The following is a 14,293-nucleotide window of genomic DNA, read 5'->3' as shown; positions in this document are numbered from 1 at the left end:
TATACGTACACGATCGCCGAGTTCTTGCATGGTACCCGACACATTCGGGGCCAACTGTCGAGTAATAGAGGCATGCACGTCCTCCGTCCGTACGATGTCGCCCGAATTGTCACGAACGGACGTAGGAGCGCGGACGATTCCGAGAGATAACTCTTGCGTCTTTTCGTCTTCTGTTATTTCAACTCGACAACTACTAACTTTGTTTGCACCAAATTTTTATCACGGATCACGCCATACATTATACTCGAGCTATTTCATTCGGTCTGACGTCTGGAATTCCAGAGTGTAATCAATGCCAGCAAGACGGGAGGTGATTTAAATCGTGCTTGTTTGCTTTCTTTCTATACGCGAGACTTAACCGTAGATAAGCGTTGCGACACACTGATTTCCGTTTTTAAGCGACAATAATACATTTCTTTCCACGTTCGATTATCAGTCCCTTAATTCGCAATATTATCCCATGTATCATGAAAACCAAGGAACGTTGTTCAAAGTGAAAATATTCAAAGTAAGTACCTACGATTATTATCCCGAGTATGTAACACATAGTACGCGGCGCGTAGTCATCGAGTCGAAAGTGGAACAAAGAACGACATCGAAGAAAGGAATCTGAAACGTTTCTACAACGAAGAATAAAATCACCGAGCGATGGATGATTTTTCCTATTAGAGACGACAACGCGTAGGTTGGAATAATGCAACCGACGCCACTAGTCTTTATCTCTGGTTTCGCTACACGGAAGTGATACACCAGCCGATATGAAACAATACAATTGTCTCCTGCCAGTGTGACAAACGCGCGCGCGAACGAGGTAATAACATTACTCGTCGATGCGGCTTTCTATGCGAGCAAATCGAAACTGCTCCCTGGGAAATATTCGAAATTAAATCGCATCGTAACCCGTGAATTTCAATGCTCCTCGTATTCCACCCGTGTCACCCCCGCCCCTTCCCCCCGCGTTTAGTCATACCCAGGGCCGTACCTTGCTTCGTTAATCGCATTATTTTGTTTGCATCTCTCGCTCCGGAGGGAAGCTCGCGTTTCCTCGAATATTATAACATTTAAAAGCACAGGTTGAATTTCACGATAAGCTCGGTAGCGCACGCAACTAGGCTAAACAATGTCCCGTTTCAATTTCACGGGGGTTCGATCGTTCGGTGGTTAGTTATTAAAGAACTGACCTTTCCCGTGATTCGCGGTGCATTGAGTTGCATTAGGCTTGGCCGGCATACGGCTCGTGATCGCGCTCAACTTGGCTTGTAATAACGGATGGGCTAAACTAATGAAGTGATAAATTATTCACAGGTGTCCTCGGTTATATATCGTGCGAACAATACGACGCGCTGTTATTTCAGTTTGTCAATAGAAATGATATCGGTTCTGTTGCTGCTCTGGTGTGTCAACTATGGGAACACGTTCAACGATTTTCCGTCTCTGATTTCCATGAACGCGACTATGGGTACGACTGAAATTTTCCTTTTTCAAGGACAAAGCAGAAAAATTATAAAATTCCCTGCCTCGTCACGAGCGTTGCTACCCTTAGACGGAGGCGACGCGGAGTCAAGTTCGACGTTCGGTGAAACGAAGAATTTCTGTCAACAGCTGTCGTCATCGACAAAGGCCTCTTCGGTGACAAAGAGGAGCACAGGAAAACCGTGGGGGTGGTGCACGATCTGATCACGGACATCGTGAGGAGAGAGATGCGCGTTGGTGGTATCGGAGTTCGCGTCTTTCGTGACGCGAATGTCGATCTACGACAAGGTAAATCCACGTAATAGCTTTAAATACAACCGTTTATAGCCTCGATCATCCGTTAACCCCCGTTATCTTTTGATCCACGCTGCCAGACTACACGATTCTTCTCTCCGTCGCGACGTGTTATCAAACATGGCGTCTACACGAGATCGCGCGGAAGGAGGAGCTGATACACCTCGCCGTAACAGGTACACAGATTTCTATGAGTATAGAGGAAAGGGGAGAGAAAAAGAAAAGAAACATTAGAGGTAAGTTTCCCGTTTCAAGATCCAGACTGTCCTCGAATCCCAGACACGGATGGCATGAGCGTGCCACTGATAGTGCCGGGTGAAGAGTTGTCACAGATTTTCCTTGACTTAAGGATGATGAATATTCTGTCCTGGAACGTGGTCAACATCCTTCACGACGATACGTTCGGTGATAAGGACGGCTAGTAGCAGCGATAACGACACGTGAATCCTTTTATCTAATCCGGTTCGTGTTCACGACTCGTTTCAGACAGGGACACGATCAGCCGCGTGATGAGGGCCATATCGGACAGGCTGCCGAACAAGCGATTGAACCTCATCTCCAGGTCGATTTTCACGTTGAAACACGAGGAAACCGAGAACGAGAGGTGGAACTCGGTGAAGAAGGTGCTGCACAACTTCCACGTGGATCAGTTGGGACATTGCTTTTTAGTGATCGCCACCGTAGACATGGTCGCGGACGTGATGGGTGTGGTGAGAGTCTTCTTCTCCTACGGATCTCGTATTTATTTCAGATTTATGGCGATAGATAACCGACAAGGTCCAAGGAAATTTCCTACGAGATTTTTCTTTAAAGGCAAGGTCCCTGAAGATGGTCCATCCAGCTAGCCAATGGCTGTACGTGATCACCGACAGCGCGACGCAGAATCTGACCAACATGACGACGTTCGTCGATCTGCTGGCAGAAGGTGGAAACGTGGCCTTCATGTACAACGCGTCCAGCCTGGACGGTTTCTACGAAGTAATGATCGAGTGTTTTCAGACAATTAGCCACTGGGGTCGCTTCATTTATCGCAGACCTTTGTTTCACTGTGAAAAATAGGTATCGTGTTGTTCTCGTATATTAGAACAAGGCAGTTTCTGCAGGAAAATTGAGCAACCCTTCCACGTGATTTCTTCCACGTATCATGATTAATCGTTGAAAAATTCCGTTTTCAGGTGAAGGCGATGTGTTATCTGAAGAAATTGAGCCAAGCGTTGGTGAAAGCTGTAGAGTACTCGCTGACGAACGAGATCGATTTGTTCAAGAGGCTAGAGGAAGAGAATTTCGACGTGATCAGGCTGACGAAACGAGAGAGACAAAAGGAGATCCTGAGGAACATCAGAGTTCGTAAATTGTTCACGAGTTTATAACGAGACGCGTTATAGTTGGAGTTGAATCGAACAAACCGTGTTTCCGCCAGATATACCTTTCCCAAGATGCTTTTACCTCGGAAAACGACTGTGGACGATGTCTCCTATGGAGGTTCTCGTCGTCCATAACCTGGGGAAATTTCTTTGCCCACGGGAAAAATGTGGCACACCTGTTGGATATAGGCACGTGGACACCTCGTTTCGGCGTGAACCTCACGGACGTGGTTTTTCCTCACATTGCGCATGGATTCAGGGGCATTAATCTACCGATCGCGACTTATCACGTGGGTAAACTAGTGGAGAAACGATCGCGAAAAATTTTGACTAATTTTCGAGCACGTTGGGTATAACTCTAATTAAGAAACCTATCTTCTCACCTCTCGAATTTTTACTCGAAACTCGACCAGCTGTTTACTTAAAATTTTCACCGTCCAGATCGAAATTTATTAATTCGCCAGAAAAGTATGTTATTTTAGAATCCACCGTGGCAGATAATTTCCGTAAGCAAAGCAGGCGTGAAGTCGTACGAGGGTTTGGTGTTCGACGCGATCAGCTACCTCGCCACGAAACTGAACTTTACGTACACGGTGATTACGCCGGAAGTGAGTCGAAGTTCGAAGTCTTGGAATACCTCTCGGTTCGCCAAGCTCGGCGAGGTAAGAATTTCCACGCACGCATTTCTTTCTGCTCCGCCTGCCTCGTTCGTCAATCGATCCTCTTCGTAGAAAATTAAAGAAATGACCATGTCTACCACGAGGAAAGTACCGCAGGAAGTGATCGATTTGGTGCGCGAGAAAAAGGTCCTCCTGGCTGCCTGCGCGTTCACCGTGAACGAATGTGCGAGGGACACGTTCAATTTCACCGTACCAATCTTCGTGCAGACCTATAGCTTCTTAACTTCCAGGCCTAAACAGCTATCCAGAGCCCTCTTGTTCGCGTCCCCCTTCAGGAAGGAGGTTCGTTTCTGGCGATTTTTCCCTTAACGACGACCCTCTACCGAATCCTCGAGTAATTGCCGCAAATTAGCCCAGCAAATTTGCCTTGGAAATAACTCGAGGATAAAACCGAAGAGACAAAGCGAGCACGATTCCCAGCGAGGTTTGGCCGGGTGAACAGTGACAGAAACGAATCGATGTAGTTACACAACGATCGCGGAGAGATACCACTGTGCTTGTTCTAAAAGGGTTCGCTAATGTTTCGGCATTCCGCTGCGTAATAGCGCATAATGACAGAACTATAAAGATTGTCGTCGTTCAGTTCGGATGTTTCGCGCTGGCATTCCTCTAACGCTCCGACTGCCTTTTAGACGTGGGCCTGTCTGGCCGTATCCATTATCATAATGGGTCCGATCTTGTACCTGGTTCACAAGTACAGCCCGTACAGCACCAAGACCTCGGGCCTCAACTCCTCCTGGCAGTGTGTATGGTACGTGTACGGGGCGCTTCTTCAACAAGGTACGATTTTATTATCCCGTAAACTGCCTCTATTTCTCTTTCGTTCACGCGATGCGAACTTGCCCTGCTCCGCTGATCATTTCGCTACCGATCATCGTCCCTAATGCCGCGAATTTATCGTCTTTAAATTTTATTTCCCGGGGTATACAGGCTGACGCAAAAGTGGCTCGCGTGCAACACGAAATTGGCAGAATTTTGACTAGACAGGCTCCGATTAGTCGAAAAGCAATTTAAAATTGCGTTACTTTTGCGTCGCTCTGTAGAACGGTACGGTATCGAGATACCAATTGCACGGACACTTTAGCAAAGCCAACGACGAGACGGGGATAAAGGTTAATCGATAGGTACCGATCGGTAGCCATGATGGATGTTACTACGAGATGGCGGAAATCTCTCGCGTTTAAATTCTCCGAGCCTGGAACCGTTAGCCAGACACCTTCCCCATCCCCAATCCGTCGACTAATTAGAATTCAACGACTCAAGTACGAAGAGGATCATCACACACCGTCGACCTGAAAAAATTCCAGGGGGAATGTATCTGCCGCAATCTGACAGCGCTCGCATACTGATCGGTATCTGGTGGCTGGTCGTGATGGTCCTGGTGGCTACGTACTCCGGAAATCTGGTCGCCTTCCTCACTTTTCCTCGAATGGACGTGTCTATCCTGACGGTGGAGGAACTGATCGCGAGGAAGGACAGGATCACCTGGGGCTTCCCGAACGGTAGTTTCCTCGAGATGTACCTGCAGAACGCGAACGAGTCTAAGTACCACGTTCTACTCTCGCGCGCTGAGAGGCATAACGACACGGAGGAAGAGAGGCTGGTGGAACGCGTAAAGGAAGGGAGACACGCTCTGATCGACTGGAGGAGTTCCCTCAGGTATCCTTCGAGTCAAATTCATCCGGAATTCCGCGGAAATTAACGGGTCCGTGAAATAGGTTCTTGATGAGGAAGGATCTGTTGCTGTCCGGAGGCTGCCATTTTTCTCTCAGCATGGACGAGTTCCTGGACGAGCCCATCGCGATGATCGCCCCACACGGCAGCCCTTACTTGTCTGTCATTAACGCGGAGTAAGTTGCCCGTTGATTTATGGCGGCTGCGAGTCGCCATATTAATTTCCAGTCTCTCGAATTCGAATTCCGTGAATCGGCGCAGATTGCATCGAATGCTCGAGTCCGGATTGATGAACAAGTGGATCTCCGAGAGGATGCCGGTGAAAGACAAGTGCTGGGAAGTGCCGGGGAATAGCCAGACGGTGAACAAACGGAAAGTGAACGTCGCTGACATGCAGGGGATATTTTTCGTCTTATTCATAGGTAATATCTTCCGTTTGTCAGGAACGTAGTCGAGGTATTAATTAAGGAACAATATTAAATTCCTTCGTTATTTCAGGCATCACGTTGGCTTTCCTCTTCCTCTTCTGCGAGTTCTACTGTCACAGGCGCAAGACATCCAAGGAACGCAAATTAATACGACCCTTCGTCCCGTAAATCTCATCTCGGGACGGGTATAGTTATGCTAATACCTTTCCCTCTTCTCAACATGGTGTCCCAACATGGACGCGATTTCTCCTGGAAAAAACCAACCGGTCCCACGCAATGAGTTCAATCGCACGCATTACCATTCTCTCTTCTGCGGATCGCCATTTTTTCTCCCGATAATTACCGCGTTTTGCCTTTTTTCTTGATCGACAAAAAATCGTACTTGGCACGAATCGTCGACGCAACCGGAAGACCTAGAATCCTTGCTCAACCCGAGACCGCGATTTTCTCCAATTCTTTCCTCTCGACCACGTACTTGCGTTCAGAGGAATCGTCAATGCTGGAATGGGGCTATAAATGGAGAAACAAATGGAGAAATAAATGGAGAAATAAATGGAGAAGTAAATGGAGAAATAAATCGGAAGCCGTTGGACCATTTTTCTCGACAGTTCGCTCTAGCAGGCGAAATGATTCTCGCCAATAAAATGGCGGCCAATGGCCCGCGGACGTTTATGCTGCATTACAATTACCATCACGAACGGCTAATTTGCGGGTAATGGACGGCACCGGATATTGCGTGGATATCCACGCAACGTTCGAAGTCGAAAACGTTCGGCCCTTTCCATGACCGAGGCATCCTTTTTATCGTTAGTTGCACGAGAGCGGTGGCAACGTTTCGTGGATACTATCTACGCGGTTAATCTTAAGAAATTGTACTCGGCAGCTGCTATTATTCTGTACCGTATGAGCAATAAAGATTCATTCAAAAGACTAACAACTTCGACATCGTTCAAATTATAATACCATAATCGTATCGCAATCACGAGAGCAGCCGATTCGACCGAGTCGAAATTGCGCGAATGAAATCGCGGGGTCAGAAATTTCTTGCCAAAATTAAACAGACGGTTCCTGGCTGACGCTCTCTTCGCGCAGACACCTCGCTGATTCCTTCATTGTTTCGTCGAGTCGTTAATTTCGTTGGAAGACTTCGCGCCTAACAAGGTTTATCGCATTGTGAGCAGTAACGACCCCAACATTGAGCAAGACTTATGACGCGTATGATTCAGTTGCTCCCTGTTACGTTACCCTGGAAGTTGCCACAACTAGTCGCTTTATTAAGATCAAACTCGGAGAAGAATGGCGGTTGCAAGTGTGCGAACGCGAATGTGAGGAAAGGTCTCGGGTTTTGCGTTACTTCGCTCGACCCGCTCCTTATCTCTCGCGATTGAAATTCGTTGATAACAAAATCCTCCCGACGATATCTTAAACTTCAAGGCAAATTAGGATTCCGACCTGGAGCCTCTTCACCTGCGATTCGCAACTGGGATTATCAATCCGGGAAATTTCCAGAATTCGAGGAAAGGTCTCGAGTTTTGGGTTACATCGAGCACGGTAAACCTTCTCGATCGGGATCCGTTGATAACGAAAATCCCAAATCTTTTAGACGACACGTTAGCTTTCGAAGCAAATTGGAATTCCAATCGCAAACCCTCGAAATTCTACTTCACGGTGGATCGATAAAATTTGCAGAAAGTCTGGTGTTCTTCGAATGGAAGACCATGGCGAGGTTTCGAGCAACGAATTCGCCACGATTCTCTGAATAATTCGCCTCCTTTTCCACCTCCTCCGCTTCCTACTACTACCACTTCTACTACTACTACTACTACTACTACTACTACTCGCATCCTCTAGGGAAGCTGGAACCCCGGTTCTCGGTTCCGCGAGGGGGAAGGAGAAGAGCGAGCGCGCGATATGACGACGTACATAGACACGGGTTTATCTACCTGACGACCTTGCCGTTTAAAAAATCCCAGAGTGGCCGGCAGAGGCTCGAGCGGGCGGCGTGCACCATCCGCGAGCCAGTTCCGACGTAGAGAGCGGACGACTAAGACTAATCCTAATAGAGCTGCCTACCGGCCGTTTCCGCGCCACCGTGTCGCGCTTCCTTTCGTGAATCGAGAGAGAATCGGCGAGGAACGCGTTGTCCATGCTCGCAGACAGTCGACCTGTGCTCCTCGTCCGCCAGTGATCCAGCAACCAGTCGCGATTAATATGGGCGCGCGGATATCCTGGCTGATCCTGCTGCAGCGTGAGTATGCCGATTCCTTTTTACTCTCTTCGGCTACCTTCGTTTTCGCCAGCGTTTTCCTCGACGTCGACGTTAATTATCCTCCAAATGCACGGTTCTCCAAACGCGTAGAGATTCGCGTGCCCCGATTCCTCAGGATTTAGAAGACGAATCGTGAGTTTCGAGGGATTCGAGGGATCGTACTTTGACGTGGACGCGGAGAGGTATCGCGAGTCGGAGATCGGCAAAGGAGGAATTTCCTTTGATTCACGGTTAACCGGAGATCCTTGAGATTCGATGATTTTTTGACGAAAATATTCCAACAGTGTTGTCCGTGCTTGTCCACGGCTACGACAACGTGGGATTCGACGGCTGGTATCAACCGGTTCCGCATCGGCCGGTCGACATCATCACGGACGTTATTAACGACCTAGGCGTGCGGATTCTGCAGCAGTACACGGCCCACGGGAACGTGGCATTCTCGCCGACGGGGGTTGGCTTCGTCCTGGCCGCACTCTACGAGGGCTCGGCTGGCAGAGGGAGACAGCAGATCGCTGATGCTCTTGGTCTGCCGCGAGATCGAGACATCACCAGGATCGGTTTTCGCGATATCCATCGCAGATTGAGGGTAAGAGGCACGGGGGGAATCGCGCGGGATACGTTGGAGCTTGGTTAAATCGTTCGGCGTTGCGTAATGGGTCGGTGGAGAGCGATTAGCCGGAAAAGGGACACGGAATATTTGCCACGACGACGGTTCATTTGAGGCTTGAACGCGTAATTTCTCTTCTCTAAGTGCCGGTTTCTCCCTCGGTCGATCGCTCTTTTCCAACGAGTTTCGTAACCGAGTAAAGATCGACGATCCGTGACGGGTCCGGAGTAATTATTTCTGCATTTCGAAGACGTATCTGAACGCGGACGGGTTCCTCGGCGGCCTCACGCTCAATCACGAGAACACCAAGCTCAGGCCAGAGTACGAGGACATCCTGAGGTTCTACGGCTTCGACCTGTCCATCCCCGAGGAGGACACGAACGAAACCACGTCGGTGCCCGAGACCACGACTAGCGGGGTGACTGAACAGCCGACGACGGAAGTCACGACGTCAGTTCCCGATGAGACCACCGTGCAAACTGCTACCATGCCTACTACCACCGCGCAAATTCCTACCACGCAGACTGTTACCACGCAAAGCGAACAGAGTACCGAAAGAACGAGCGAGATACCTATGTCGACTACACCCTCGGTAGAGCTACTCGGAATGACTTTGAGCACGATAGACGAGCAAGATAGATTGACAGAAACTACTCCTGCCGGCGCAGTTTCAATGGGCGGTACCAAAGCTGCTGCTACTACCTTGCCTAGTTCAATTACAACTTCATCTACCCAGACGATCGCGTCTACTACACCCACGAGTCCTACTACTACGCCTACGGTCTCCACGACAACCTCGACAGAGGGATTACAAACTACCACGAGCCCTGTTCCACCTACAACGATGCCTGTCATTACGACCGTTCAGTCCCCGAGTACCGAAAGTACCCCGAGTACTCCGCCAACTTTGACGAGCGTCGCCATCGTTCCTACTCCACCTACCACCGCTTCGCAGCCTTCTATGTCCACCACGTTCACGGAGGCAAGCCCGGAACCGACTACCATCGTTACACGGATCGAATCCGTGACCGAACCCGTCCCGGAGTCAACGACCATGTCGACAACCTCGTCAACGACCAGTGGAACCACCGTCGTCGTCGTGTCATCCGTGGAAACGACGGTAACGCCACCAGTCAACGTCACGGAAGCCTCCACGAGTTCGACGATCCCGACACAGGCGGATCAGACGTCCATTGGACCCACGGATGGACCACCTGCCGACGAGAATACCGTTTCAACGGACTCGGCGAACAATCAGTCTATCTCGAACGAGATGGGATCTACCGATTTGCCAGTCACGACCGTTGCTACAGGTGAAATCGGGTCGACTGGACAGCTGACCACTGTATCCTCAGCCACGATGATGAATCGAAGGAAACGTAGCTACAGGAGCCCTAGGGGATTCTTTTCTAGCTATCCAGGTATAGTGCTGTTTTTTCTCAGCTTTTTTATTCTACACACCGCGGTGTGATTGACCGATGGCTAACGCACGTGGAGGAGAACGTCTCGGGAGATGATTAAAACGAACGATGAAAGGTCCTGGTCAGAGCGTTGATGAATTTCGTCGAATTCTCTCGGATTATTATGTCAGATCCGTGAAAAATGAGGTAACACACGGACCCGAGGCTTTCGAGCTCGGACCGATTTAGGATATAGCTTGGCATAGTTTGGCTATTCGTTTCGAGGTGTCCGTTTCTATCCTCTTCGTTCTTGTAAACTCTAGCTTATATTATATTTTTATATAATCGTTTTGAAATATATACGACGATCCAAATAATGGAATGCAATATCTTGACAAGTAGGAGAATATTAATTAGAAATAACTTTTTACTATCTTCGTGCTGTTTCTACGCTTCATCTTCTGGATTTCAGACGAGGGGATCTGGATGCAGGACCTGGGTATCTGGAAGCCTTTTTCCCCGAGCCTGAACGAAGCATCCGTCAGAGACTCGACGGAGATATCGTTCCTAGTGAACGGCTGCGACGTCTCCTCCGTCACGGCATCCAGATACTTCGCCGTTCTGCCTTTTGCCTATTTCCCATCGTTGCACGCGGTCGCCCTTGAGTTTCCGCTCGACGTAAGAACCGTCGTTCCACGAAAAGCTCTTGGAAATGCCGTTATCGTAATTTCTACAGCCGCTCTTCAAGGGCGAGACCGTACCACGGTGTGAAAGCGTGTCTCCGATTGCAGGACCCGAGATACAACATCATCCTGATGATGGCGACGGACAGAAGGGACACGTATCGACTGGCCAGGGATCTCGGCGGGAAGTCGTTGAGACTGTTGCGGAAGCAGTTACAGTCCACTTGGGTCAGGGCCACCATTCCCTCCTTCATGTTGCGCGGGTTCGTCACCTTGACGTCCTTCCTGCAAAGGGTACGAACGCTAACGTCTGTCAAAAGCCAACGAATTTGCTTCCTCTGGGCCAAGCCCGGATCGTCGACGAATTCGACTAGGACCATTCCAGAGAACGACTCTCGAAACCTGGCCGAATCGTGCTTGCCGGTGCTCGCCGCTCGATATTTTGCCATTAGTCTCGGCCATTAAGCGCCTAATTACTTAATCGCGTTAGTCGAGATCTTGAGTGCACTTTCCGTTTCTCGTCACGGCTGTGTTCCGCGAAGCGAAGCTATCGGCACACGCGGCCTCCTCCTCGACGACACGTAATTCACGACAATTCGAAACACACCGGCCGGCGAAAAATGGGAATTGTTTAATAGGCGTAATTCTGGAGCGGGTAACGTTCTGCTCGCGAGTTTTATGGCCGATTCCGGCGTCGGTCGAGCATTCCCTCGGCAGTTTTAGTGCCTCTGAATAAACGTCGTTCAGCTCGAGCCGCGCGAGTTAAGCGAAGTCGAAGCTTTTTGTTTTATAGGACGACTCTACGCGGCCAGATGGGATCGCTTTACTTAGCGATCCTTGTTTTTTCCCCCCCTCGCTGAATCGCCATTTTTATCGCTCTTTAAATAATCGTATTTCACCTCCAATTATTTTGCTCCTCTTTGCTCCGCCGTTTAATTCATTTTCCTCGCAGCTGGGAATCCTGGACGTGTTCGAGCCGAGAGCCGCCGATCTTTCGCCGATGACACCGGACCTCGGCGTGTACGCCAGGGACGCGCAACAGAGCATCGGGGTGAACATCAGGAACTACATGAAACCCGACAGAACCCACTCTCGTGAGTCGCCCTATACCGATCCTCCGTTGATCGTTCCACTTCGTCGGGACTATTACCGATATTACCATCCAGGTCTCTACTCTCTGCTCTCTACGTTCTATACTGCACTTCTCCTTCGCCTCGTAACGTCGAACGTCCAAATCTCGACGTCTTCCACCTCGTCGATTCCACCACGAATTTTATCACGAAATCTACCGCGAACTTTACATTTTATTTTATTTCTCTCAAAGGATGTCGCGGAGTCACGAATTTACTGTGCAAACAAAAACCAGAGAGGATACCGTCGTCAAAGGGAGGGAACGATCAGCGATTGGCAGAAGGTACGATCAGGCAATCGCTCTGTCGCAATCCCTACCGGTGAAATTGCGATTCTTCGTGCACGTCGTTCGCCATTGACGTGGTGTACGCGCTGCGAGCAAACGTCTGACGATGCCTGGCCGTTACTACTGGCGCGTGTCTGATCCGTTCCCTCTTCCTCTTCGTCGTCGTGTTCCTCGCTGGTCTCTGCATATTATCGTCGCGATCGATCTCTGATTAGGCTAGCGTAAAGTTCACCGGGACATTGGACGGGTTTTGGCGGTGTTTTCCAGACACACGGTAGATTAAAAACATTCGCGAAGGTCGGGCGAACGCGAACCGTGTCGAATTCGATTGATTCCTCGAGGGACGGTCTCGTTGGTCATTGGTGAATCGTTGGATTCGTAACTCGATGATCTCTCTTTCTCTCTCTCTCTCTCTCTTTCTCCATTGTCGAGGTTGTTGACTGGCAACGGCGATGAGAGGATGAGAATGGGATAAATATCGCGGTCAGTTCAACGTCGGTGTTTTCGAGGGAAATAGATTCATTACGGTTATTTCTTTTTGTCTTACGGCCATACCGTTTGGCATCTGATCGGATGGTTACGCAAAGATTAGCGAGGAATTTTTTCTCTGACCGATTGGCAAATGTCGAATCGTTGCTAATTCGTTGTTTGCTCGTCGAAGAGCCGTGGTTTCCGGTATATCGTAATTGACGCCGGCCACGATCGAGGAATATTCTCAGTATTGTTATAAAGTTGGCTAGGATTTAATAGCTGATATCCTGCGGCTGACTCACCGAGGGAAATAAATAAAAAGACCTTGCGGTTGTTCTCCATTATGCTTACTAGGAATTCCTGAATCGTTACGAGGAATGCTGCTCGTAAATGTTTTCATTAATCCGTCAGCTGTTCATTTCTAATTTCCATTTTCTCTCTTTCCGTATCACAGACTCCTCGTTAGCTGCTCCATTATCCCGAAGCTTCTTCGTCATTTGCACTGGACTAGTTCGTAATTAGCGATTTTATCGAGTCTTAGCAAGTTGTCGTTTATAATTATCGGTGAAAATATTAAAAGTGCTTCTTCTCCTCTAGGTAATGGATTATTCGAGAGGGCTGGGCCAGTGCCATTTACGGTTGTCCAACCGTTCCTCTACTTCATCGTCGACGCCGAGACCTCGGTGGCTCTGATCGCTGGCCGGGTCAATGACCCGCTCAATTCGCGAATTTTGTAAACCCCGATATGATCCTGCTTGGGAACAAAATGCACGAATCCCTCATAGTAATAAACATATGTTTATTTGACATACTTATAAATATCGTTATATATCTTGAAAGAGAGAGTCGAAGGGAGGGAGAGGAGTTTAATTTAGCTCTTCGATTAATAGACGATTACTAAAGGCGATGGGCAAGAACTTAGCATTTTACAGAATTCGCTATACAACTTGGTAGATAAATGTATAATTACGGGCTTGCTGCTGAAACTGCCAATATCTTTTAATTATTCAACGTCCTTTTTGGAGGCCTTTTCAACGTCAAGCCAATAGCTATTTCCACTTAATTCTCTTCTTTTTATATATTCATGTACAGGCTGGCAAAAACTGACAGACGAGCCAACAGCTCGTTCCACGAGAAATATATTATTATCTTACTTATATTTATATATGTATATATAAATACAGTCCTGGGTGCGCGAGTTTCTTTATCGTTCGGCAACGATCTCCACAGTCTCGCGCTGTCTGTGTTTGATTGGCTTCGCTTTCGGAGCGGCAGTCTTCGAGATGGAAGTTTCTCAAACTTCTATCCAATATATATCATTACAGCTCTCGTTTCTTTTCTACCGTTCTTTCTCCCTTTTTCAACCTCGGAGGCGAGCGAGAAGCTTTCCGCTGGGGTCTCGTCCTCCCCGACAAGTCTTACGTATTTGGCAGTGATTCGTGCGATCCCTTTGTTACCCCTCGGTTAAGAAATCCTCGAAGAAATCGAAGAAACTCGTGCAGAGTTACGTTCGGAACGCTCAGACTCCGGCGA

At 48.7% G+C, this 14,293-nt stretch overlaps 2 protein-coding genes across 2 annotated transcripts; both read left to right on the top strand.

Moving 5' to 3' along the window:
* The first annotated feature begins 1,368 nt into the window (after positions 1-1,368).
* On the top strand, positions 1,369-6,343 carry Ir93a (Ionotropic receptor 93a). The gene is made up of 15 exons (XM_017909470.1): positions 1,369-1,459; positions 1,603-1,761; positions 1,848-1,943; positions 2,023-2,172; positions 2,254-2,477; positions 2,581-2,745; positions 2,943-3,110; positions 3,188-3,421; positions 3,614-3,793; positions 3,863-4,093; positions 4,444-4,591; positions 5,119-5,470; positions 5,530-5,661; positions 5,747-5,907; positions 5,984-6,343. Exons 1-15 carry the CDS (start codon positions 1,369-1,371, stop codon positions 6,079-6,081), a joined length of 2,589 nt encoding a protein of 862 aa, XP_017764959.1. The 3' UTR covers positions 6,082-6,343.
* A 1,781-nt stretch (positions 6,344-8,124) lies between these two features.
* Positions 8,125-13,497, top strand: LOC108554278 (mucin-3A). The gene is made up of 7 exons (XM_017909489.1): positions 8,125-8,161; positions 8,467-8,768; positions 9,040-10,210; positions 10,662-10,867; positions 10,981-11,166; positions 11,825-11,966; positions 13,358-13,497. The coding sequence occupies exons 1-7, from the start codon at positions 8,125-8,127 to the stop codon at positions 13,495-13,497; spliced, it is 2,184 nt and encodes a 727-aa protein (XP_017764978.1).
* The last annotated feature ends 796 nt before the right edge of the window (positions 13,498-14,293 follow it).

The sequence above is a fragment of the Eufriesea mexicana genome, unplaced genomic scaffold (assembly GCF_001483705.2).
Source record: "Eufriesea mexicana isolate 0111107269 unplaced genomic scaffold, ASM148370v2 scaffold18152, whole genome shotgun sequence".
Taxonomy (NCBI): Eukaryota; Metazoa; Arthropoda; class Insecta; order Hymenoptera; family Apidae; genus Eufriesea; species Eufriesea mexicana.
Note: the sequence above shows the minus strand (reverse complement) of the source record. Positions and strands in the feature narration are given on the sequence as shown.